Source organism: Lagenorhynchus albirostris, chromosome 17 (genome assembly GCF_949774975.1).
Source record: "Lagenorhynchus albirostris chromosome 17, mLagAlb1.1, whole genome shotgun sequence".
NCBI classification, from domain to species: domain Eukaryota; kingdom Metazoa; phylum Chordata; class Mammalia; order Artiodactyla; family Delphinidae; genus Lagenorhynchus; species Lagenorhynchus albirostris.
In genome coordinates, this window is record NC_083111.1 from 9143627 (window position 1) to 9171521 (window position 27895).

General features: G+C 41.1%; 1 protein-coding gene across 2 annotated transcripts; it reads right to left on the minus strand.

The window, feature by feature from the left end:
- Positions 1 to 3346: 3346 nt before the first annotated feature.
- Positions 3347 to 26381, minus strand: GGH (gamma-glutamyl hydrolase). 2 transcript variants are annotated; one of them, XM_060127504.1, is made up of 9 exons: positions 26175 to 26381; positions 24034 to 24148; positions 20019 to 20069; positions 15887 to 15971; positions 12479 to 12617; positions 9960 to 10066; positions 9786 to 9876; positions 5686 to 5823; positions 3347 to 4167 (listed from the first exon to the last, which is right to left on the minus strand). In XM_060127504.1, exons 1-9 carry the CDS (start codon positions 26281 to 26283, stop codon positions 4046 to 4048), a joined length of 957 nt encoding a protein of 318 aa, XP_059983487.1. In that variant the 5' UTR covers positions 26284 to 26381; the 3' UTR covers positions 3347 to 4045. The 2 variants fall into 2 exon arrangements, with proteins under 2 accessions (XP_059983487.1, XP_059983488.1); XM_060127505.1 differs by lacking the exon at positions 5686 to 5823.
- Between the last annotated feature and the right edge of the window lie 1514 nt (positions 26382 to 27895).

Below are 27895 nucleotides of genomic sequence, written 5' to 3' on the forward strand. Positions count from 1 at the left end.
ATGGCCATCATCAAAAAATCTAGAAACAATAAATGCTGGAGAGGGTGTGGAGAAAAGGGAACACTCTTGCACTGCTGGTGGGAATGTGAATTGGTTCAGCCACTATGGAGAACAGTATGGAGGTTCCTTAAAAAACTACAAATAGAACTACCATATGACCCAGCAATCCCACTACTGGGCATATCCCCTGAGAAAACCATAATTCAAAAAGAGTCATGTACCAAAATGTCCATTGCAGCTCTATTTACAATAGACAGGACATGGAAGCAACCTAAGTGTCCATCGACAGATGAATGGATAAAGAAGATGTGGCACATATATACAATGGAATATTACTCAGCCATAAAAAGAAATGAAATTGAATTATTTGTAATGAGGTGGATAGACCTAGAGTCTGTCATACAGAGTGAAGTAAGTCAGAAAGAAAAAGACAAATACCGTATGCTAACACATATATATGGAATTTAAGAAAAAAAATGTCATGAAGAACCTAGGGGTAAGGTAGGAATATAGATGCAGACCTCCTAGAGAACGGACTTGAGGTTATGGGGAGGGAGAAGGGTGAGCTGTGACAGGGCGAGAGAGAGTCATGGACATATACACACTAACAAACGTAGTAAGGTAGATAGCTAGTGGGAAGCAGCCGCATGGCACAGGGATATTGGCTCGGTGCTTTGTGACAGCCTGGAGGGGTGGGATAGGGAGGGTGGGAGGGAGGGAGACGCAACAGGGTAGACATATGGGAACATATGTTTATGTATGACTGTTTCACTTTGTTATAAAACAGAAACTAACACACCATTGTAAAGCAATTGTACCCCAATAAAGATATAAAAAAAAAAAAAAAGAGTCATGTACCAAAATGTTCATTGCAGCTCTATTTACAATAGCCCGGAGATGGAAACAACCTAAGTGTCCATCATCGGATGAATGGATAAAGAAGATGTGGCACATATGTACAATGAAATATTACTCAGCCATAAAAAGAAATGAAATTGAGCTATTTGTAATGAGGTGGATAGACCTAGAGTCTGTCATACAGAGTGAAGTAAGTCAGAAAGAGAGAGACAAATACCGTATGCTAACACATATATATGGAATTTAAGAAAAAAATATATCTTGAAGAACCTAGGGGTAAGACAGGAATAAAGACACAGACCTACTAGAGAATGGACTTGAGGATATGGGGAGGGGGAAGGGTAAGCTGTGACAAAGCACGAGAGAGGCATGGTCATATATACACTACTAAACGTAAGGTAGATAGCTAGTGGGAAGCAGCCGCATAGCACAGGGAGATCAGCTCGATGCTTTGTGACCGCCTGCAGGGGTGGCATAGGGAGGGTGGGAGGGAGGGAGACGCAAGAGGGAAGAGATACGGGAACATATGTATATATATAACTGATTCATTTTGTTGTAAAGCAGAAACTAACACACCATTGTAAAGCAATTATACTCCAATAAAGACGTTAAAAAAAAAAAAGACAAGAAAGAACAAGTGTTGGTGAGGATGTGCAGGAAAAAGAACCCTCATGCACTGTTGGTGGGAATGTAAACTGGTGTAGCCACTATGGAAAACAGGATGGAGTTTCCTCGAAAAACTAAAAGTAGAACCACCATATGATCCAGCAGTTCCACTCCTGGGTATCTATCTGAAGAAAACAAAGGCCAGTAATTTGAAAAGATTTATGTACCCATGTTCACTGCAGCATTATTTACAATTGCCAAGATACAGAAGCCACCTAAGTGTCTATGGATAGACACTTCACGATGAGTGAAGATGCAGTATATATATATATATACATGCATACATACATATACTGGGGTTGGCCAAAATGTTCGTTTGGTTTTCTGCCTACGATGGCTCTAGTAGCACTTAGTTGTCTTTAACTTCATTCACAACAATTTTATTAGATTGTTAACGTGACAGCTGTCATATCAAAGTGCATTAAAAAAAATTAGCAAAATTGGTAAATTTTTGTGTGGCCATTTTAATATTGAATATGGAAGAAAAAAACATTTCGGCATATCATGCTTTACTATTTCAAGAAAGGTAAAAACGCAACTGAAACGCAAAAGAAGGATTTGTGCCACGTATGGAGAAGGTGCTGTGACTGATCGAACGTGTCAAAAGCGGTTTGCGAAGGTTTGTGCTGGAGATTTCTCACTGGATGATGCTCCACGGTCAGGTAGACCAGTTGAAGTTGATAGCGATCAAGTCGAGACATTAACTGAGACCAATCAATGTTATACCACGTGGGAGATAGCCGACATTCTCAAAATAACCAAATCAAGCGCTGAAAATCATTTGCACCCACTTGGTTATGTTGTTTTGATGTCTGAGTTCCACTTAAGTTAAACGGAAAAAAACCTTCACATATTTCCGCATGTGATTCTCTACTTAATCGTTAACAAAAATGTTCCGTTTTTAAAACAAATTGTGGTGGGCGATGAAAAGTGGATACTGCACAACAATGTGGAACGGAAGAGATCATGGGGCAAGTGAAATAAACCACCACCCACCACACCAAAGGCTGGTCTCCATCCAAAGAAGGTGATGTTGTATATATGGTGTGATTGGAAGGGAGTCCTCTATTACGAGCTCCTTCTGGAAAACCAAATGATTAACTCCAACACGTACTGTTCCCAATTAGACCAACTGAAAGCAGCACTCAACAAAAAACACCTGGAATTAGTCAACAGAAAACGTGTAATCTTCCATCAGGATACTGCAAGACCGCATGTTTCTTTGATGACCAGGCAAAAACTGTTATAGCTTGGCTGGGAAGTTCTGATTCATCTGCCGTATTCACGGGGCATTGCACCTTTGAATTTCCATTTATTTAGGTCTTCACAAAATTCTCTTAATGGAAAAAATTTTAATTCCCCGGAAGACTGTAAAAGGTACCTGGTACAGTTCTTTGCTCAAAAAGGTAAAATGTTCTGGGAAGATGGAATTATGAAGTTGCCTGAAAAGTGGCAGAAGGTAGTGGAATAAAAGGGTGAATATGTTGTTCAATAAAGTTCTTGGTGAAAATGAAAAATGTGTCTTTTATTTTTACTTAAAAACTGAAGGCACTTTTTGGCCAACCCAATAAATATACATATATACAAACATATATACATATGTATACATACACATATGTATGTATATATATTCCATATATATGTATACATATATATACATTCCATTATGTATACACACACACACACTGGAATATTATTCAGCTATAAAAAAGAATGAAATCTTGCCATTTGTGGCAACATAGATGGATCCGGAGGGTATTATTCTAAGTGAAATAAGTCAGACAGAGAAAGACAAATACTGAATGATTTTAGTTATATATGTGATCTAAAAAATAAAACAAATGAACAAACACATCTAAACAGAAACAGTCATAGATACAGAGAATGAACAGGTGGTCGCCAGAGGGGAGAAAGGCAGGGGGTAGGGCAGAGTAGGTAAAGGGGATTAAGAGATATAAACTTCCAGTTACAAAATAATTTAAGTCCTGAAGATGTAATATACACAGAGAAAATACAGTCAATGATACTGTAACAATCTCCTGTGGTGACATTAACTGCACTTATTGTGATGATCATTTTATAATGTATACAAATATCAAATCACTATGTTGCACACCTAAAACTCATATAATGTTGTATGTTAATTATAACTCAATAAAAATTAATAAAAAAATAAAGAGTCTTCAGCAAGGATGAGGTAGGCGGATGGGTAGGGAGTGGTATGTATTTCCAGAATCAATCAATTAGAAAAAATGAAATATCTGTATTTTCAATAAATTTATTTTTTCTAATCTTCAGATAAAAGAAAGCTTTTCCATGAAAAACACTCAGATTATGTATCTGTCTCACTGACTATCAAATGTGATATAAATAGTCAAATACACTGAATGAAGAATCAGAGCCAGTAACATCATAGAAAAGGAATCTCTGTGGCCTTCTATTATCGTCATGAGTAACAAGTTATTACAACAGTTTAATCATGGAGTTAATCAAAATTTCTCTGTTAACACATTGAAGGCTTTCAATCAAATATATAACTTTGCTGAAACGAAGAAATGTTCCCAGTATAAACTGGACGGTACTGATAAATTAGTGCTTTGCCCTCTTCAACATCAGATTCAAAATGGTGATTGTTTTTCCGAGCTGCAAGAAAAAGAAAGCGTTAATTTTTAAAAAGATAGGATACAATTTTCAAAAGGCTACTTTAAAATATTTCTTCCTATAATCAGCATTATTAAGTGGGATAATACCAGCAAAAACGAGAAACGTCTTACCAAATTCCCCCAAATAAAGCAGCACCTGATTTGGAGTAGAGCCTTCCTGACAGCAGCCGTGCTAACCCTGCACCAGACCCCACGTGGCGCTCACTCCCCTTTCATTCAAACGCCTACCACACGCCTACTGTGTGCATACCTTGATGTAGGGCCTGGGGATGGCGACATCCACAAGGCAAGGTCCTAACGCTCAAGAAGTCTTGTCTAGTCACCACACAGAAGTTTTTATAGACTAATCAGGAGGACGCTTCAAGAGGATGGAGAAACTGGCAAAGCCGAGGCAGGGGAGAAGGGAGGCATCTCCCCCAGGTAAGGCAGAAATTTGAAAAGCAAGGAGGCACAAAGAAGTCGCATGGTGAAACTTTAGGTGTGAGGGGGTGAGGGCTCAGGCTTTACCCTAAAGTCAAAATAAAGTAAATACAGGCCTCCGTGGCATTTTTAGAAAGAGGGATGTTGGAAAATGAAGGCCATGTAGCCGTTCCTGTGATACTGCTGCAGGGAGCCTTGCTCTGCTCTCTGCTGTTCTCATCACTCCTATTCAAACGACATGAAAATGTTTCTTGGGACTAATACTATACCTGGGAGAACTATTTTTTAATCTGGGGTTTTTGTAATGAAATGACCTGTTCACCGGAGCACAATTCTAAACCACAGTGAACTCAGGAGGAAGCACTTTACCTGCGAGTGTGGACCGAGGGTTGATAAAACCTCAGGGCAAGCATGAAGGGAGGATGCAAACAAAGTTCATGGAAATCTTCCCGGGGCCGCGACTTGCCAGAGAGACGCCCTAATCCCTTGCAAGTTGTGTTCGTAGCTCTGTCTTACACCCATATCACTCAACTAAAACCCAAGCATCTATAACCAAATTCTCAATTTACCCACAAACATAACCTAGCATGACTATGCCTGTGTTTTCATCATGAAAAAGCAGGCAAAGCGTATTAACTTTCTCCACTGTGCCAATACCTACAGATAGGCAGCCTTAAAACCACAGACTGATGAGTATAGAGTCAATTTACATAATTGTCTTGGAAAAGTAAGATCTAATCCTCAGAGAATGTCATAATTAAATCATTATCCCTAAAAAGAGTAATTGGAGGGGAATCTAAAAAAAAAGGACTCAAGAAAACAAAACAAAACAATCTTTATGCTGTTGTTCAGGAAATCAGCCCACTTTAGACTGTACAGTACCGTTAACTGAAAGAACTGTCCTGGTTTGATTTGAATGACTAATATCTCAATTTCAGGGCTTTCACATGAATTAATTTTTTTAAAAGTTAAACCTACAAAACATTTATAGAGTAAAAGTACACAGACGTTCAGATGAGGCCGATTTCCTTCAAAACCACACTAGAGAGACAAAATTATAACCCCTGCCCCATATTACCTTCAGCCACAAAGAACTCTGCTAAATAAAATGCAGCCCTCACAGCATTAGGCGCATGGGAAATGCCTTTTAATTTTCCCCACTCATAAGGAGCTTTCTCTGGGTGCCACTGGACACCATATACCGGATACTGGTATCCTGCATAAAGAACATAGACTGGTGAGTATTAAGTAGTAACAATGGTCTGGGATGTTACTTAACAATTAAATTATGTTTCACATGCTGTGTAAAACATTATTTTTATAACACCCAATGTCAGACAAAATTAAACTGTGCACATTCTCTCAGACACAAACAATTTCAGTTCACAGTCAATGTGAAAGTTCACAATACAATATTTCACTGACTTACAACCTTTTATAATTTGAAATACGATTCCGTTTACTAGGTGATCAGAGTTGAGTGAAATAACTGAGCCTTTGAATATATCCCAGCTCAACAGTAAACCGCACATCTGATTAGACACAAGTTTCTTCTACAACTCTCTTCCCCCCACTTCATACCGCATTTTCATCCCCTCCTATAATGACATTCACATGAGCATGAACTATGCCAGCATCTTTAGTGCCCTTTTACATAAGTCTCAGGCTCAACTGTGTCTCTCAGTCTATGGAAAGGTTCATGGTTTCATGCTGCCAGTTTTTAAATAGTTTTTAAAAGTTTAAATTTGGTGTGAAAGATTTTTGGTAATGTACTTCACTTATTTTTAGAATTCTTAAATATCTTTATATACAAAAATGATATGATCCCTAGGATTTACTACAAAAACTAAGCTGGTATGAGGAGAAAACAGATATGAAACAACAATGGCCATATAAATGTGATAGTTGTTGAAGCTTAGAGAAAGGTACCCAGGGGATCATTACATTACTCTCTCTACTTCTAAATATGGCTTTAAAATTCCATAATTTTTTAAAAAATATGTGTAATATTTACCTTCTGAGAAATATCTATACTCATCTCTTTTTTTCTTCACATATGCCTTTCCTCATTTTAATTGAAAAAAAATCCTCCCTCTATTATTCTTGCTTTGAAATTATAACCCTGACTACCACGGGAAATACTTAGAGAAATGAATTATCCAAAAGTAGAGATATCTAGGGAAAAGGGCACTGTCCGCATATCCCATGAGACTCTGCTAAGAGAGATCATGTCAGAAGAAGGAAACCTATTTTATCCTAGCCTTCTTCAGTCTAGATTCACAAGAGAAAAGAACCTACCAGCAAGCAGCTCCGGTCACTCTACTCCATCCCTCCCCACTGCGCCCTCCCCCCCCTCCTTCTTTGTGACATACTCTCTTTCTCTGTCTTGAACCACATGTGATGCCACCAGCAGGAGACCCATGGGCTGGATGACCAGGAAATTAACTGTTACACATAGGTAACTGAAAGGCAGATCTTCTAATATATTTCTTTGAGATATGAAAAGTATTATTTAGAACAAGAAATACCCTAAGTGGTGGTGCAGTGGTTAAGAATCCGCCTGCCAATGCAGGGGACACAGGTTCAAGCCCTGGTCTGGGAAGATCCCACATGCCGCGGATCAATGAAGCCCATGCGCCACAACTACTGAGCCTGCACTCTAGAGCCCAAGAGGCACGACTACTGAGCCCACGCACCACAACTACTGAAGCCCACGCGCCTACAGCTCGTGCTCTGCAACAAGAGAAGCCACCGCAATGAGAAGCCCGTGCACCTCAAAGAAGAGTAGCCCCCGCTCGCTGCAACCAGAGAAAGCCTGCGTGCAGCAACAAAGACCCAACACACCCATAAATTAATTAATTAATTAATTAATTAAATTTATTAAAAAAAAGAAATACCCTAAGTGATAAATTGTAATAAAGATTTTTCAGATAGATGAATGGATAGGACAGAGATATACACTGACATTCAGAAGCAAGTTGAGATTTACTCATTTTTTGTAAACTGCGTCAATAAAAGATCAATGCAGGTTCCTGACAACTCTAGGAATCACGCCCTGGCTCACTAATTTAGAACAAAATATCAAGAACAGGAAGGAAATGCGCATATAGGAGCATCTCAAGTGTTTCTATCTAGTAGGTGTCAGAAAACTTTCAGAAGATAAAAATTTCAAAAGAGCCTGGTATGATGACATAGCCAGGAACAGAACCAACATGAAGTCCTATTCCCTAATTTCCAAGCCAATACTCTTTCATTTAAATAATTACTCATCTATTCAACATCTACTGAGATTTCCATAAAGTCCTGGAAACACAAAGAATGACAGAGTCCCAGCTCTCAATGAGCTCTTAGCCTAGGAGGAAAGACAGAACATGAGCAAATAAGTGCAAAGAGACATTCCTAGGAAGTGCAGAGCAAGTATAAAGGAGGAGAACTGAGGATGTGGCGAGAAAGGATAACGGGCAGGGATGGCCTCCAGGAGCTGACCACTGCCCTGAGTTCTTAAAGCTAGCTAAGAGGCCATCAGCAGAAGGGAATGGGGAGGAAGGAAAGCTTTTCAGAGGACAGGAAAGAGCATAAGGAAAAGCACGGGGGCAAGAAGTGCTGCTCTGTGGAGGGCTGTGTGTACTGAACAGGGTGCATGGAATCCAGGCTAGCGAGGGCTGCGGGGGAGACCTTGAGTAAATGACTGGGAAATCCAGACTCCATCCTCCAAGTGCTGAAGAGCCACTGAGGAGCTTTCTCCCCAGGCAATGTGGTCAGACTGGAATCTCGGGGGATTGCTGGTGACCGGCTGGAAGGCAGGTTTGTGGAACGGTTAGGAGCTCCTGCGGCAACACAGGTGGCAGGTGGTTTATGCTGCAGTCGGACAGGAGGAATAGAGAGATCTGGGAAGAAGAATTCCCAAGAAGGATGTGGGAAGTAGCAAGTGGCATGGACTTCTTAGATGTGGAGGATGAGGGCCGGAAGTCAAGGGCAGCCAACACTAGATGATGCGGTGAATGGCAACGCTGTCAACTAAAGTAAGAAATACAGGAGGGGAAACAGGGTTAGAGAGAGAAGTTCAGAGTGGTTCACTTCAGACTGCATTCATCAGCCTTCCCAGAATTCCGGGGAGGTCGTTTCTGAACCTTCAGACATCTGACCTCCCCCAACAAGGGAGCCAGTGACATGGCCACAACCTGCGAATAGCATGAACTACTTCTGCCTCGTCCCAGTTGACTCCAGTCCAGTGCTCGGGCCTCGCCAGTAGCACCAATCAGTCTCGCCAGCTGACAGATCACCTACTGCTTCTGCAAGCTCTCATTCATGGTACTTTGCTTCCTTGTGCACTTGTGATGTTTTGGCTGTGAACCAATCACTTTCCTTAAAATCTCATATGGAAACTTCTTAAAAGTCCCGGAAAAATGCAGGTTCCTCCAGAGAGCACTACTGACGTTTGTTTCTGACACGCACGTTGAGGCACTATCAGTCCGAGATAGCTTCAAACACACTTTTTGACTTAAGATGTGCCGAACTTCCCAGTTAGTATAGCGCGGGCCACGCTAGACCGGCCTGTCATGAAAACACTCGGGGCTTTACTGATTTACCAGCCCACCAGCTTAGCGCTATGGTTCAAGATGGCAAATTCTCCCTGCAGTTGTGCAGGCAGGATTCACGGAGGGTCCAGCCTTCCGCGTCCTGCTCCACGGGGGTACTCTCCAGGGAGGGGGGGTCCTGAGCTTCATCTCAAGCTCTCATGACTCAATAATAAGGCTGGTTTAAATACTCCACTTACCTCCTGCAATTTGGGGCCTGGATACCCTTACTGTCACTTCATCAATGTATTTACTTAGGAAGATGTTTTTCTGTATGTCAGTCACATTTTTTGCTGTTGTCTGCAGCATGTACTTAAGCTGCAGTATTACTAGAAACAGAAATCACTTTCTCCATTTATTTCTTCATCCACTCTCCCCTTAACTCTTCACTTCCCTTTTTCATCACCCTATCATAGAAGGTGACCCAGGTAAACCACAACTGATTTGGAACATGGGCAAAACAGGCCTCCTGTCTCCAAAAATGCCCTAACTTCTAACTTCAGTCCCCAAAGTAACATGATCTTATTCATAAGAGAACTATAAAATCAAAATTAATAAATATAATAAGTAAAATAAAGTGTACATCTGCAGTGATACATACCTTCCATTGTTGAAATAAACTCAATAGAGCCATCTGTATTTGTAGTTAATATATTGAAAAACGCCTTTAACTTTTCATTCATTGTAAAATTCTAAAGTGCAAAAATAAAAACAAAATAATTACTTCTGTAGTAAATCTAAATGCATTAATTTCATTGTGTTATTAATGTGATACCTTCACAGAGAGGCTCCACTTGTGGAAATTTGCAGTCAGAGGTTCTATTGCTAATGACAGCAACAAGTCAGCAGGAAAATTCTCGAACATTCTGCTCTGCAATGGACCTGAAATAATTCAAGCATAAAAAGAAATAATTTAAACACAGAAAAAATAAAATCCATTGAAGTCAACTGATCTTCAGCCAGAGAGAGGCCATTGTTAAGACATAATCAAGATGACTAAATGATATGCAAACACATCGTTTCCACAGAAGTATTCTAGTCAAGCACAAAATAAGTTTAACACACAATTCCAAATATGTTCCATACTTAAGTACTTTTCTTGTAGAACTGTAACATAAATAACTAAAATTCTTCAGACGTGATAACGAGCAGGCTAGCCATAGAGTAAGCAGAGGATTTCAAAATGAGTTCTCTAGACAGCGCTGAAAAATAGGTGAAATTTTCCACATGTGTATATATTTGTTTTCTCAGGAAAGGACCCAGAACTTTTAACACATTTTCAAAGGTATCTGGGACTTAAACGGTTAAAAATACCAACAACGTAGGAAAAAACATTAACCAGGCCAAGATAATTCTACTCACTAAATAGATCAAAAGAAGCAATGGGATTCCCTGGTGGCACAGTGGTTGAGAGTCTGCCTGCCAGTGCAGGGGACAAGGGTTCGTGCCCCGGTCCAGGAAGATCCCACATGCCGTGGAGCGGCTGGGCCCGTGAGCCATGGCCGCTGAGCCTGCGTGTCCGGAGCCTGTGCTCCGTCCGCAACGGGAGAGGCCACAACAGTGAGAGGCCCGTGTACCGCAAAAAAAAAAAAGAAGCAATTTACCTCAATGAAGGCTCTGGAGTCTGACACAGACATACGCCAGCAAAGGGATAAGAAAAGCCTGACGGTGTTCAAGGCCCTAACGCCAGCTGTCCCTCAATGAATCCCTCATTCAGGATGCTAATGGCTTCCATTAGAATCCCAGAGCCCTACATAATAAAAATCCGCTGATACCTTACTTCAGTGGATTTCATTCCTTTTTTTGTATAAACTCGGTTTTAACCACAGACAACCAAAAGAGACTGACCTGATACATACACTTCCCACAGGATTCTTGCAGTAATTAAGTGAGATAATGTGAGAAAGAGCTTTGAAAAGTATAGAGCATTTTATAGATTCTATGTATAACAACTACTACTTTCTATCCAAAATCCTTTTGAGAACAGGAATGGTTGGTAGCATTCAACATTCAATTCTGATGATTCAGAAATCAAGTAACCTCCAAGAATCATGATCTATTTACACAGATTGGTAAATAAAGCATTTGTCTGGTCTTTGTCCTGGGTTCCTGACTGGGAGCTTTTAAACCCTTGGAATTTCCGGACTGATAGGTGTGTCTTTGTAATGCTAATGAGGTGACACAAGGTGGCCCCTGGACAGCTTCAGGATGAGGCTGGTTATCAGAAAAACTAACCACGCGATTACAGCAGGTCTGACTTTACCTGGCTATGTAGTGCAATGGACATGCATTGGACTTCTAGAGCAGGTCTGACTTTGAGCTAGCCTGATCTCCAGGGATGAGACAGGGACTGGAGATTGAGTTCAATAACACGGCCAATGATTTAATCAACCATGCCTTCATAATAAAGTCCCGATAAAAACTCTGAGCACCAAAGTTCACCAGAGCTACAGGGCTGGTGAACATATTGATGTGCCAGGAGGGTGACGTGCCCTGACTCAACAGGGAGAGGGCAAGAAGTTCTATATTCCCTCACAGACCTTGCCCCATGTGTATCCTTTACAGTAAAACTCTTTATTGCAAACAGAGCACTTTCCTGAGTTCTGAGAGTCATTCCAGTTAATTATTAAACCCGAGGGGGATTGTGGGAATCCCAAGATTCATGGCCATCTGATCAGATGTATGGGTGGCCTCGGGGTATGACTCGTGGCTGGTATCCGACATGAGGGCAGTCTAGTCACGGAGATCACCTTTACCTGGAGTCTGTGCTAACTCCAGGTTGTTGGTACTAGAATGGAATTGCAGTGCACCCTATCTGGGATCGAAACAGAGTACACAGCCAAGGGAAAAATGCTGACTATAATAATAATAGCTAACATTTATTAGAGTAATATTTACAGTGCTTATCAGAGTACCTGGAAAACATTATCTTATTTAATCCTCACAAAAAAATCCTAAGAGGTAAACGCTTTTACAAATCAGGAAATTAAAGCTAAGAGAGGGTAAATGATACCCCAAGGCAGAAGTGACAAAGCTAGGACTCAACACCAAGTCTGATTTTAGAGTTTTTAATCATGCACTGTCCTGACGTCACTAGAAGCAATAAGTTATCAACATTCAAAATTCCTTAAGCCAACTTTATAACTCAGTACAAAAAGTGACCATTCACATCTTCAGCCTGTGCAAATAATTTAAAAATTAACAAATGTGATGAACATATTTTTACTCTGATATTTGCAACTTATTAATCCTGCCCAGTTAATATTTTTTTCAGGATCAAAAGAGAATTCTTACTTCTAGTGAAGTTCAGTGGCATTTTAATTCCAACAGTATCTGTGAGGGTTAATAAGCTCTCTCCACTGACCAGATACGTAAGCTCTTCAAATCCAAGGCAGGTCCCCCACGTGGGAAAATAGTCTCCATTACCAAAACCCTGTGCAGAATAAAGAGAAAACTAAGCTTACTCAAACTTTTCAAAATAAAAATTATACATTTGATTTGTCATACAAGATTGGCACCTGAGGTGTACATGGATTTCTAAGGAGTTTTCCAGGATCAATAGTAGTAGGCTATCACTTACTCTCTCTTCTATCCATAGGATATCACTTAATTTCTCTTTAGATCAAGCTCCCACATAATAGTTCAGGTTTAATTAACCAAACTATCCAAACTCAGTTGTGCTGGGAAAGATACAGACATTTGCCAGTCAACTACCGAACAACACATGTAACATTCAGGGACTGTAAATATCAAGGATGATGCTAGATAAATGCCTATTTACACATTTTCTACAAATCCTGTTGCTTTAAATGACTGTCCAGTTTTGAACGTACTCTGAATGGAAGTCTTTCCTCCATTATCTCAGAATTTATAGTAACAGCTGCATTATACCACCTTCAGCGAATCAGATTTAAATCAGGTGAAAGCCATGATCTGGAAGGAAAGGAACAGTCGGCAAGCAAAAGTAAAATAAAATTTCAGAGAGTAAAAGCTGTCAACTAAAAAAGTACAAATGTACTGGGTTTCTTCAGAGGCAGTCACAACAACCAGTGTGACTGGGGGAGAAGCATTCCAGCAACTGAATTTTCTGATTAACCAAAGATTAAACCCGAGTGTGCTGACAGTTACAAAACTGGGTTTTGTAACTTTTCTAAAAGCAGTGGTTTTCCTGCATAGACTGTAAAATATAACCTAACAGGGCTTCCCTGGTGGCGCAGTGGTTGACAGTCCGCCTGCCGATGCAGGGGACGCCGGTTCGTGCCCCGGTCCGGGAAGATCCCACGTGCCGCGGAGCGGCTGGGCCCGTGAGCCATGGCCGCTGAGCCTGCGCGTCCGGAGCCTGTGCTCCACAATGGGAGAGGCCACAACAGTGAGAGGCCCGCGCACCGCAAAAAAAATAAATTAATTAATTAAAAAAAAAATATATATATATATATTTATAACCTAACAGTAACTCATTTTAAATGAGGAAATTGTTAGGGAGTTTTTTTCTCTTCTTCAATGAGAAAAATATAGAACAGCATTAATTCCTATACTTCCTATCTCAAGATAGGATTTTAATACTTTTATATGCAAGTCTGGAAAATTTTATTTTTAGAAGTTAGAATTGTATACGTTACGTTGAAGGGTCTTACTGCATCCACTTACAATAAACACAAAAGAGGGCTGAACTGTTCTCTGTTTCCATATGCACACCAAACTTGATTTCTGAACTAAACGTTAAATCCCCACTTGCTGAGACCACATCTTTTGTTTGTTGTGATCAGCAGAGCGAAGGACACAGAGTGAAACCGAATAGATCTCACAGAAATCACTTCTCAGGGCTTCTTCATCAGGGCCTGTGGACCCCAGTGGCTACAGCTAAATGGAAGTTCAAGGTTGCTAAGCTTTTTTCTTTGCTTTGAAATCTTCAAGTAGCTAATTACATTTTTTAAAATTTATTTATTTTTATTTATTTATTATTTTTGGCTGTGTTGGGTCTTCATTGCTGCGCACAGGCTTTCTCTAGTTACAGCGAGCAGGGGCTACTCTTTGTTGCGGTGCGCGGGCTTCTCATTGCAGAGCACGGGCTCTAGGCGCGCGGGCTTCAGTAGCTGTGGCACGCGGGCTCTAGAGCACAGGCTCAGTAGTTGTGGTGCACGGGCTTAGTTGCTCCGCGGCATGTGGGATCTTCCTGGACCAGGGCTCGAACCTGTGTCCCTTGCACTGGCAGGCGGATTCTTAACCACTGTGCCACCAGGGAAGCCCTAATTATATTTTTTTAAATAGGCCTTTGGGTCTTACGGGTTAGGTGGCTCCTTTTTTTTTAAATTGAACAAGCCAGTTACATGAGTCTCTATATGCAAAGGAAGAGTGGCTTTATAATGTTCATATATATGCTTTCCAAATGCATTTTAAATCACTCATGTTATAAAATTTCAATTTTGTTCCCTAGTTTTTCCAAAAAATATCCACTGAGCATGTACTAAGTACATGGAACCATATGATATGAAATGAGGAATGCCTCAAAGGGTGTCAGAGCCATGCAATCTGATGAGACATGAACAGCTAACTTCAAGATATTCTGTCTCTGGGCTTCCCTGAAAAGCTGGCTAAGGCACAAATTAGGGACGGGGTAGAAAGGAACAGCCTAAGCAGATCTGAAAGTAGGAGGACACAGAGTATGTGCTGGAAATACCAGCCTGGCTGCAATTACCTGCACAAGCAAAGTCTGGAAAAGGTAAGCTGTGGACACACTGTATATCTTGACTCAAAGACTATAAAAGGCTACAGGTCATCAAGCCAAGCCATTAAGTTTTCAAACAAGCATCTCATATGCTAAAAGCAGTTTCTTAGGGAAATATTTAAGGTTGGGGAGATAGTAGGACCAGCAAGATTAATTAGAAAATTGCTGTTAACAGTTCAGGGGAGAAATAGCCAGGGTCTGAGCTATGGTGCAAAGGCAGGAGCAGTCTTTTTAGGAGACTAAAAAGGAATCGAGAGGCTCTGCAAGTCACTGCACGGAGAGGAGATGAGAATTAACAACACATGAACAGGGACTTCCCTGATGGCACAGTGGTTAAGAATATGCCTGCCAATGCAGGGGACACAGTTCGAGCCCTGGTCCGGGAAGATCCCACATGCCGCGGAGCAACTAAGCCCGTGCGCCACAACTACTGAGGCTGCGTTCTAGAGCCCACGAGCCACAACTACTGAGCCTGCATGCCACAGCTACTGAAGCCCACATGCCTAGAGCCCGTGCTCTGTAACAACAGAAGCTACCACAATGAGAAGCCCACGCACGGCAATGAAGAGTAGCTCCGCTCACCGCGACTAGAGAAAGCCCGCACACAACAACAAAGACCCAACGCAGCCAAAGAAATAATTAAAAAAAAAAAAAACACAACACATGAACAATGCCCAGTACATAATGAAGCCAGCTTACTTGGCCACCATGAGGGCCTGGTTCACATTAATGAGCCCAAACAGAGAGGGCCGGCCAGCAGGGCCCTGAGGCTCCCTGGAGCCCAGAATTAAATGAAGTGCAGAGAAAAGAGCCAAGAGCTGCCACTGGCTGGAAAAGAACAGGCACCCCAACAGTTAAAGGTGTGACGAGACTAGAGTAATTGTGCAGAAAGTATTACCACGTGCTTAAAAAAGGAATTATCCTCGTGGAAAATTACAAAAGCTCACCTGGAATAATAAGAAATAACTGAGGTTTACCTGTATGGCCAACTTGTAAAATATTTTGGCCACGTGGGCGTAACCTGAATTTATGAGGTCAACACTTCCTCCAGGGAAAAGGATCCTGAAACAACATCAAACAGCATGCATTTCAACCCCTCCCCACTCCCAGAAAATAAACAATCATTTTATTTTAAAACAACTTTCCCTTACTACATAAGCAGCAAGATCATTAGAGAAAATGAGAAAAATTAGGCAAAAAGAAAATACAAAAAATTTACAATCCCACCCATTTGTAAACTATTGCAGTTAACAATGAATTTGTGCATATTCTACCAAACCTCTTGGATAAACAAGTTTATTTTTGAAATAGAGTGTGGATAAATTAAAGTAAAATAAATGGGGGGAGGGGAGGAGAGTACACACAGCTAGAAATCAAGTAGAAATAAAATTCCAAGTATAGCTAGGTTTACATTAAGATGATCAGAGATGCCAAAATCAATTGCAGGCCCGTAATCATGAGTCAGGCTTAGCTCACAAAAAACATCTGTTTTAACAATAAAGAACAAACTAGTCATAAAAATATAGTAGGCTAGAATTAAATATCTATGGAATTTAAAATTTATTATTATTACCCTGAAATCTCTTCAGAAATAAGAATGGTGTTAGAAAAATTTGAAAAAGAACACAATTACCATTCTAAAAAAATTCTAGGAGAAAAAGGGGAGTCACAAGCGTTTGACTTTATTTTACCCTACCCATAAAGGAGAGAGAGAGAAAAATATTTATGTTTTCATATCAACTTTGTAAACTAACTCTAAAAAGCTCTTAAAGTAACTAAGGATATTCAAAAGAGATTACAAAATTATTAATTAAATATAATTTATTTAATTTAATAAATTAAATAAATTATATTTATATAATTTATATTATATATAATAAATATAAATATTTATATAATTTAAATATAAATATTTAAATATTAATTAAATATTAATTGATATTAATTAAATATTTAATCAAATAATATAAATATATAATTTAAAATAAATATTTATATAATTTAAATACAAATATTTATATTATAAATATAATTTATATTATATATATAATAAATATAATTTATGAATTAAATATATTAAAATTTTTGAAAATACTTAAATATGAATTTGAGACATGTGAAATATCACCTTTGAGACTGTGTTCATTCAGTAATAGGTATTAGCCCACAGACACAAAGATGGGTAATTTTTGCTGTTAGTAGGATCGTGGTCTAGTAGGAAATATATAAACTATAAGGCAGAACATCTGCCACAAAACCAAGCAGAAAACCCTACAGTCTAAAGTGGCTTAATGAAGACTCATTAGCAGTTCTCCCTTTTCATTGACTCAGTATTTAAAAAGCTGCCTCTGAACAAACTTGGTATGTTTAATCTCAAAGTCCATTCATAAAGTAAAACTTGACTGTCCCTCTCGGTTGACAAACTCCTTCAAAGCAAGGCTCTGCCTTTTCATCTCTGCAAGCCCCGCCCCCCCAAAATAAAAACTGCATACAAGGCTCAGTAAAGGTGTTTCGGAAGTGGCATTAGAGTCCTGCTCATTGCCTGCTGTATATTTTTGAGGTTCTACCATATACTCTCTCCTGGACTTATTTATCTTTGTCCATGCCAAAGTACACTGCATATAACAGGCATTGTAAATGTTTCACTAAATTGAACTAACTTCACTGTAAATATTTACTGATCCAAACTGAGGTGAATACAAACGACTGTTTTGAACATAGCTTTTTTAAAAAATATATTAATAAATGAACAGTTTTCTAAAATTTTTAAAAAGTTCTTTTTATAAAAGCTTTACAGTAAAATAGACTCCCTCTATCCCACTCCTGATTAGATATAACCACCATTATGGGGCTTCCCTGGTGGCGCAATGGTTAAGAATCTGCCTTCCAATGCAGGGAACGTGTGTTTGATTCCTGGTCAGGGAACTAGATCCCACATGCATGCTGCAACTAAGAGTTCGAATGCCACAACTAAGGAGCCTACAAAGCCACAACTAAGGAGCCCACCTGCTGCAACTAAGACTCACTGCAACAAAAATTAATTAATTAATTATTTTAAAAAGATGGGTGTTCTTTTAAAAAAAAAAGAAATAACCACCTTTAAAATTTGTTATGTTGACCTCATATATGCTATACATATCTCCTCACCCCAACTTTAAAAACAAAAGTAAATGGTAGTATACTATACACACCACTATGTGCCTTGCTTCTTATCACATGGTTCACAGAACAATAGTGATTCAGGGCAACATCTATAGATAGCCTCATGTTTAACCTGTGCATAATATTCTATTATATGCATATAGTCTATTTTTTTATCCAATTCCCAACTGATGGACCGTTGGATGGGTTCTAAATCAGAAGTATTTTAAACAATTCTACAATGCATATGTTTGGGCCTAAGTCTTCACATAAGGGGGGATTATATTTTTCTTTCTGTTTTATTATTTTCTTTTTACTGAAGTATAGTTGATTTACAATGTTGTGTTAGTTTCAGGTATACAGCAAAGTGATTCATTTTTTTATACATATATGTATGTATATGTATGTATGTATATATATTCTTTTTCAGATTACTTTCCTTTATAGGTTATTATAAAATATTGAGTATGTTTCCTGTGCTATATAGTAGGTCCCTGTTGGTTATCTATTTTATATATAGTAGTGTGTATATGTTAAAAGGGGTGATTATATTTGTAAAATAAAATTCCTCTGAAGGGTTTCCTGGGTCATATGGTATGTGCATTTTTAATTTCAATAGATACTGTAAAACTGCCCCCAAGGGCTTCCCTGGTGGCGCAGTGGTTGAGAGTCTGCCTGCCAATGCAGGGGACATGGGTTCGTGCCCCGGTCCGGGAAAATCCCACATGCCGTGGAGCAGCTGGGCCTGTGAGCCATGGCCGCTGAGCCTGTGCGTCCAGAGCCTGTGCTCCGCAACGGGAGGGGCCATAACAGTGAGAGGCCCGCGTACCGCAAAAATAAAAAACAAAAAACACAAAAAAAACAAAAAAACCTGCCCCCCAAAGACTATATAACTCACCCTGATGGAAGAAATTTTCACCTATTGAGGTATGGGGACATCATCCTGGCTGACACATGATTTGGCTTGAACTTTACGCTAACTAGAACAGCCTATCTTATGGCGCATCAAACAAGTGCTGTACAACTGCTTTAACCACTAAGAAAATAATACGTTATCCAGAAGTTTCAAAAAAAGTCCACTTTGAAGACGGGGATAAATGTTTCCCCTTCCTATGACGCCCATGCTAGTAGTCCTTCAAAGATAAGGTTCCCTTCCCAGACACCAAGGTCATGCTGACTCGCTGTATATGTGCTAATCTGTCTGTCAAAACCCTGAAGGAATGTACCCTTGTTGTGTTTGATGTTCGTTCTTTGCTCTGTCAAGATATAAAATCGTGTTTTTCCAGAGCACTTTCCTCCTGGGCTATAGTCCTCCATTTGGCTCGAATAAACTCTCTTCTGTTCCTTAATAATTGTTTATTGATTATTTGGATCAACAACTCCCATAAGTAAAGGATAAGAACACTGTTTCCTCACACCCTCACCACAGAGTACTAGCACATTTTCTGCTCTTTGCTAACTTGATGGTTTTTAATTGCTATAATTAGCTTTCCTCTAATTGTGAGTAATGTTGCACATTTTTTCATATGATTAAGAGGGTTGCTTTTTTTTCTGCGAGCTAAGCAATCATATCTTTTGCGGAGAAGCTAGAGGATATAAAACTTTTTTTCCAAGTTCTATCCAAGTCACCTTCGGAAAAATAACCAATTAATATTCTCATTCTTAAGACTTACACATCCCCTAAGCAAGCAGTATGCCACGGCCTCCAAAGTGGCTTCAAAACATTTAAGACAAGCATTAAAAGAATAAAGACTATGTCGCACATTAAAAAAAATTGTATGTTGTCTACTGTGTAACATTTATTTCTTAACCTGCCTTCTCTCTGCAGGACTTCTGCACCTCTCAACTCAGAAAACTAATATTACACCACTGTAAGACAGCTACATAGAAACATGTATTAAATTTATATGTACTTCTTTGCATTGCTTAGACCTCCTACACTATATTAAACCAATGTTGGCAACTTACCCATTAATAGACTTGAAAAGCTTTTCATACTCTTCATCTTTAAGATCAAGCCTGAAAACAATAAAAATAATTACAAAACATCCATTTCCAAAACTTAAGAAGAAAAGTAAGCCTCTAAATGAAGTCACCACATTAATTTTTAAAAGCCGGGTGAAAAATAATTCTTAAATACTGGACTATATCACCTCTCTGCCTTCCTAGAGGCATTTTTTTCAAACTACATGAAAGCCACATACTTATATCCTTGTTTTGCTAATCAGACAAGTAAACATGTTTTCTTCTGGTCTAATGTAATTTGATATTGTGAGGTACATGTTAATATGCAAAACATTAAAGACCATGAGATTTGGGTACCAGTAATTTCTCTGCTAGCCAAGATAAAAAAAAAAAAAGTAAGGATATTCAGTAGTTTTAAGTAAAGACTAAGAGATTTATTAGCATACCTATCTTAACTACAGGAAGCTTCGGCAAAAAATATAAATGCCAGGTCTCTGCTTCAACCCACCCCTACCGCCAACCGCAAAGGTCTCAGAACTACTGTGTATTCACAAGTCAGAAGAGTTCAGATCTAGGCGGTACAGACTACATGCAGGTCCCTGTAGATGGGCCTAATTTGCCCAGGTAATTATTCTGAAGTTCCCTTCATCAAACATCTGGTAAGGTTTTCCTAACAATCACCACGTTACTGATGATCTTATTCCCTTCTCCAGAGAAAACCCACGGGATTAGTCTGTGACAACTGGCTACAACCTTGACTTCTGTCACAGTAAGACAGGTTACTCTTCCAGAAGTTCGACGGAATGAAAGAACAAGGGAAAAGAGCATCCTATTTATGAATTCCTGCAAGAACTGTGCTACGTTCAGAGTCTTCTGGTTGCATAAGAGAATAAAAAGGCATAATGCCTTCTCAAATATCAACTACAGTCCATTTCTGCCGCACAGGAAAGTTCTAGAGGCATTAGGACACTTCTCCCATTATTAAGGAGATACCCATGATGCCCGGACATAGCTGTGCTTTGCCAGAAAACCCCTCTAGGCTCTCCTCTAAGCCCAAATGAGCTGTGCTTTCAGAAATTCATAATAATCCTCCTCTGGCAGAGAGCCACAGAGCAGTGGGTGACACTGCAGTGGTGCTTACCACTATCTTAAATGGAGGATAGATGGGCAGGTGGCTGTGACTTGGGAAGTGATAGGAAGATGAAATGTCAGTCCCAGTATTCTGCCAGTTCAATCTCCCCAGATTGTGTCAACAGAGAAGGAACCAGCAGGGGCCCAGAATCTTCCCCATGGATATTTAAACCAGATGGGCAACTACCATCACGAGGAGCCAGAATGGATTCAGATCACTCAGCTGCGCTCCAGGGACTCCTACCAGCTAGCCATGCAGCCTGTTTCCAGTCACTTCAGTCATTCTAAGTAAATGGCTCCCCCATTGTCCATGACTGAATTTTCGGGCCCTGTTTATCACTATTAAGGGGCTTAACTGTTGGTTGGGGGCAGCGGGTGTCACAAACTCAAGCGCCTCAGAGGCCTTGCAGGCAAAACAGACCAGGTCACATTCTTTGACCACAGACGGTGCTTCCATGTTATCAGACTTTCTTGAAACGAAAGACCCTCTCAATAAGTTCTTTTTAAAGAAAACAGCGAAAGTCTGGTAATGATGGCAAATGACACAGCTTCAGCAACGTGAAAAGGAGTGACAGGCGCTGTTGCCAATGGACAGCACGTGCTCCGTTTAAAATGAGCTCCAGAAAACCGCCTTCAAAAAAAAGGAAGCCAAGAATTCAGACTTTTACAAAGTCTTCTGATTTGTACATATTTTAAGCACTGCGTGAATGAAGCACATTTTTAAACCAAGAGCAGCCTGTGGGCAGCCACATGCCAGTTCTCAGGTGGGGGACACTCGGTGGGTCTCCCTAGTCCTGCGGCGGAAGATCATTATAACCTGAGTATAGCGGCCACCGAGGGCGAAGGCGGCAGGCAGAAGGCGGAAGGACACCAAAGACAAACTTCTTCAGCTGCTCCAGGATTAGGTCTCCCATCCTCCTCCTTTCCCTTCTAAACTGCAGAAGCTGGTCCCCAGCATCCGAAATTCAGAAATGAATCCGATGTTACCGGGGTGATCACTTGTCTTGTTCTACATTAGGCAATCCTCTGCAGGTTCCTCTGGGAATTAAGCTGCCATGCATTACATTGTTTTTACAGGATCACGTGATTCTAATTCTGAGCAATATACCTTCAAGTGAACTTTGGGAACCCAAGCTGGAAATTGACCTGAATGCTGACAGTCACGGTTTCAGTATCTCAGGCTTAAGTCCCAGTATTCTACAAATCATCAGTTTCAAAACTTCCCTAGTTTCAAAATTTCCCATTTCAAAACTTCTGTCATTCTCATCTATTCCTCCCTGTGCCCGTTCATTCTATTACTCATCAGGTCTTACTGATTTTTTTTTAAAGAATATTTACCCATCGATCCTACAACCACTGCTCTAAGACAAGCCCTTCTCGCTTCACACCTAGCCTACTCACACCTAGCAGCCATCTCTGCACTGGCCTACCTGCCTTTTTACTCTCCACCTCCCACCTGTGTTATCAGCACTATGTCCTAAAAGAAGAGCTTGCAGAAAAAGCTTCCAGGATCAAAACTTTGCAACACTGTCCTAAGGACTGTCCAGAGCCTCTGCCTCAGCTCTAAAATGCTGCTGTTACCTGGGTTCCAAATAAGATTTCATTTGAAAAATTAGATCTGCTACTATAAAATTGAAGACTAATGTCAAAAGCGAACGTTCATCTTGGAGTAGAGACAGTTAAATGTAAAAGATCAAGCAAAAAGACAATCCTTATGACTCTAAACATAAAACCATTTGGTGGTACCATTCTCAAAATTGTAATATTTGTATTTTTAGTATTAATGTTCTTTTTGAGCAGTACTTTTCTTTGTTACAATTGTTTAATGCGAAATTATTTACAAAAACAAGTTGCCCAGAGCAAACAGTTGTGTTTTGTGTGTGAAATCACTTATAATGGATTAGGTGAGGGTGCTGGAAGACCCCCAAATATAACCAATTTTGGATGATAAGATAATATCAATACTTACAAGGTTTCTGTTAAAAAATTCAACTCTTTCCAAATCAAAATGACATGCATCATTTATTATCACGTCATGTCATGAATATGACATGAGTCATTTTCTTATTCTAGGTCATTATATCACAAAAATAATGTACCTCCTTTAAAATTGCAATACCTGTAATTTATACTGAAGCAACACTGCTGTAGTAGTAATTTCCAAACTTCTATAAATTTATTTATTTATTTATTTTGGCTGTGCTGGGTCTTTGTTTCTGTGCGAGGGCTTTCTCTAGTTGCGGCGAGCGGGAGCCACTCTTCATCGCGGTGCACGGGCCTCTCACTATCGCGGCCTCTCTTGCCGTGGAGCACAGGCTCCAGACGCGCAGGCTCAGTAGTTGTGGCTTACGGGCTCAGTTGCTCCGCGGCATGTGGGATCTTCCCAGACCAGGGCTCGAACCCGTGTCCCCTGCATGGGCAGGCAGATTCTCAACCACTGTGCCACCAGGGAAGCCCCCAAACTTCTAGAGTAGAGCGCAAAGGTGTTTTAAAAGTCCTCTTCTAGAACACTCCTTGATTCCCTAAGTGTTTCCTTACCCTAATATTACGGGATGAAGTGCCGCTGTAGATGTCTTCACTCCATTACTTCCACGCTGTCTGATGAGGATCACCTTTTCTGGGGGAAAGGTGACTCATTTCATTCTCCGTCTAATACATATGCCTCATGTCTAATGATATCACAGATGCACAGAGCTTCACACCTTAAACGACTTAATGAGAGACTCCTAAGCATTAGATGTGTGACAAAAATCAGGTGTGATGTTAACACACTTGAATGACGTGATCATAGGAGAGAAAGCATTCATTTTAGAGATAAAAGATAATTTTAGAGATAAAACAGCAGTTGCAGCTTGTATTACTCAGAGTAAAAACTATCGAATCATACCTTATGGGCACAACTCTTGCACCTGCGGATTCCAGATACTTTACATAGGATGCAGCAATATAGTATTTTCCCAGGATTTTCATGTTCTCACTATGGCACGTTTGCATTAATATTCCTAAATTACAAAAAAAAGAAGTTTCACTTTCAAGCAATTTCCTTTTTTCCTGCTCAGAAACTGAAACACATCACCCTAGAAATGTCACTACTCTACTCATTTAATTCACAGAATTAAATATGAAGCTTCTCCTGAAAGCACGTCTATAGAATTTGGGAAAGGAGTAGTGGAGGCTGATCTGAGTTTTAAGTAGCCGTCTCTCTTGCCTCATTAGGGAGGCCAAATAAGCCCCCAAAGTAGGTCTACAATAGCACCAGCCTTTTTCACAAAAGCTAGAATCAACTTCAGAGTACAGATCCTTCAATCTAGAAGGAGGCCTCTCCCTTCACACACACACACACACACACACACACACACACACACACACACACACACACACACACACACACACACACACACGCACTCTAAGGCACATCGTTTCCTTGACAACAAAGTAAAGGAGTGAAAAGATCTTCTATCCATATCTCTCCAACATCATCACCACCACCTTAATCCAAGCAACTAATATCTTGCGTCCCCCCGACCCCAGACTATTATAATAGACCCTTAAAAGGTCTCTCTGCATCCTTTCTTAAACAACTGCCTTCCAACTCCAACCAGTTCTCCACATGGAAAGAAATCCGATGACATCACCATTCACTGTTTTGGCATATATTACTGAATCATACTATATACCAGGCACTGAACTAGGTGCTGGGGACACATGAGTGAACTGAACAAACCAAATCCCTGCTTTTTCGTTGATCCTTTGCACTCCTAACTCAGTGCCTTGCACACAGGTATTCACTTAACTATTTTGTCTTAACTGATCAGGGTAAACCAAAAGCTTACTTACTTTTTCTATATTTGACCCTGGACTTGTTTCCTAGAAACCACTGTTTCTAGCAAAGGGAAAACAATCACTCCTCTTCTTTCCTTTTTCCTTCCCCTCTGCACCCACAATTCCCAGCACACTACATGAGATTATACTTTGAGTTAATTCCCCTGGGAGATTCTAACCACTTTTTTTTTTTTTTTTTTTTTTTTTTTTTGCGGTACGCGGGCCTCTCACTGCCGCTCCGCGGCATGTGGGATCTTCCCGGACCGGGGCACGAACCCGTGTCCCCTGCATCGGCAGGCGGGCGCTCAACCACTGTGCCACCAGGGAAGCCCCTAACCACTATTTTAAGTAGCTTATAAAATAAGGCATTCCGGGTTCCAAATACTGATACACAACACATTTGAAAACTGGGCACTACCAATATACACGAAAAAATGCTCATCTACTTTCTATTTAGTCACACAATACAGTGCCCATCTTCGGGGTGGGAGGGAACACACAAAAATCAATATGAAAGGCATAACACTACAGCTAAAATGAGACCATTTTACCTGTCCACACACAAGTTACTTTCTGCAAATTTAAAATCCGGGCCGATTTCTCCTGGGTTGCTTTCCCCTGCCCAGTATCAAATGTCTATTCTGGCAATGCAAATTGATTTTACTCTCTTTTTAAAACATACATTTGTCGAAAACGAAAAATGACATGCTTCACTTTAACACCGAACAGAACTGCCATTAGGATCACACCAGCCGCTGCTGCCCTCCTCTGCTGGAGATGACAAAGACCAAGGCATACCATTATTTCTTGATTATCTAGCCAATTCGATTTTTATACGTTATAATGCATCGTTCCTCGAAATGCGCCCTCAGCCGGTGAAATTTTAATAAAGATAATGCATGTATAGAATTCGTTTAATCAGTAGAAATTCCTAGCTAAGTACAGACAATTAAACCATCCGCAGGATTCTTCACAGTGCACCTTCCTCCCTTCCAATTTTAAGAGCCTTGGAGTTGAGGAAATCAACGAGGCATTAATTAGCTATATTTCAGCACGATCCAAATGATGGCTTGGCCCCTGTGCTACACAGGAAGGCACACATCCTAAACCTGAACTTGGCTCTTCTAGGACAGGACGCAGCCGCCGGAGCGCAGCTGCTGGAAGCGCCCACCGCGGTCCCGCCCCCGGCCCCCGCCGCCTCCTCACCGATGATGGGCTTCTTGGAGGTGGGGGCGGGAGAAGCGGACAGCCCAAGGCTCGCCGCCCCGCACAGGACCAGGCCCAGCACTCTCAGCAGAAGACCCAAGCTCGCCATCGCGCTCGCCGCCTCCCGCCGCCTTTCAAAGGCACGGCCGGCGCGCAGCCAAGTGACTCAACCCCGGCCTCCCGGCCGATCCAGGGCTTAGGGCGAGGGCGGTGCTCCGCCGCAGGGGCCTATGGGAAAAGCTGTCCCGGCGCGTGCGCGTGGCTGCCGCGGGGCGGGGCCGGGGCGGAGCCGGGGCGGGGCCGGGGCCGGGCGGCTCCTGGGTACCAGAGACCCTGCGCGCCCCATCACGGCGCCGCCGCCGCTGCCGCCGGTGCTACCGCCGCGCCCCCGCCCCCGCCGCGCCCCGCTGCGCCTGCGGAGACTCGGGAAAGTGCCGGGTGGGCACGGGGCGGTCTCCGCGTCCTCGAATCTGCCCTTTCAGTTGTTTTCTCGACGTGACCTTAAGTCACCCAGAGCTAACTGGGGCGCCCGGTCCAGCGGTCGAAGGGGAACCGCAGGGTCTCTGCCTGACCGAAATGGTAACCTGGCAGAAGGGGAAGCTGGCGAGAGGTTCTAGAAGTCGCCTGAGAACTTTGCGCCATCGGCAACCCCTGCCTAAAATCGTCGGGAGCTGCTAAGATCGTCTTTAGGAAGGCTGGCAGCCAAGTTTGACACCCCAGCGTTCCATACAAGGATGTACGGTGACTTAGGAGGTAATTTCCACATCTTGCCATTTGTGTTCAGGGTCGAGGCTTATGGACGATACGAAGGGAAGACGAGGGAAGGACGATGGATGCGAACACGGCCACGGACGCACCGCCCCAGCCCCGAGCTGGGTCGGCCCACCGCTGGCATCGCGGCAAAGGGGCAAGGCCAGGCCAGGCCCGCAGACGGTGCCTCCTAACTTCAATGTTGACCCCAAGCACAGACTGTCCTACAAACGGGGCAGAAAGGATGACTTGGGTTCCTAGTCATTAGAAGTTTTTTGAGGTTTCTGTTTAAAATTTTAAAAGACATTTAGAAACACTAGGCATATTTTGGTGGGAAAGTAGATGAAAGACAGAGTGAAAACCAAAATATAAAGATTTGGCTTATACTAGGTGAGCGTTCCCACCTATAAGGGTCAAATTCAGAATAAAATTGAAGAGTGTTTGAAAATCAACTCAATGCCAAGTATGGAGGATGCAAAGACGAATTGGACAAAGTCTGTTTTCATAAGTTTACAATTTAGTAAGGAAAAAAGAGAACAGGACTTGTGGAGAGAACGTGTTTCAAGAAGAGTGAATGCAATATGTAGTCTGGTTTGGCAAGAAAATAATGCTGCTGTAGAAGGGCATGATGAGTGATAAGCTCCATGGGTGCGGTTAAAGATGTTGTGAAAGGCCTCACATTCTCAGCTGGTTTTGAACACAATTGAACAGAACCTTTGTAAGTGTGAATTTCTGGTACTGGAGAAATTGACTCTCCACATAGGAAAAAATTAAAGTATTACCTGGCAAAAATACAAAAATAAACTCCAGGTGAGTAAAGATGTAAATGTAAAAGGCAAAATATACTTTGATAAGAAAATATAGGAGTGTATGTTCATGACTTTGGTGGTCAGCAGGATTTCATACAACATTATATTTTAAAAAAGACATCTTAGTGGAAAAAAATGTAGATTTAATGATGTTATAATTTG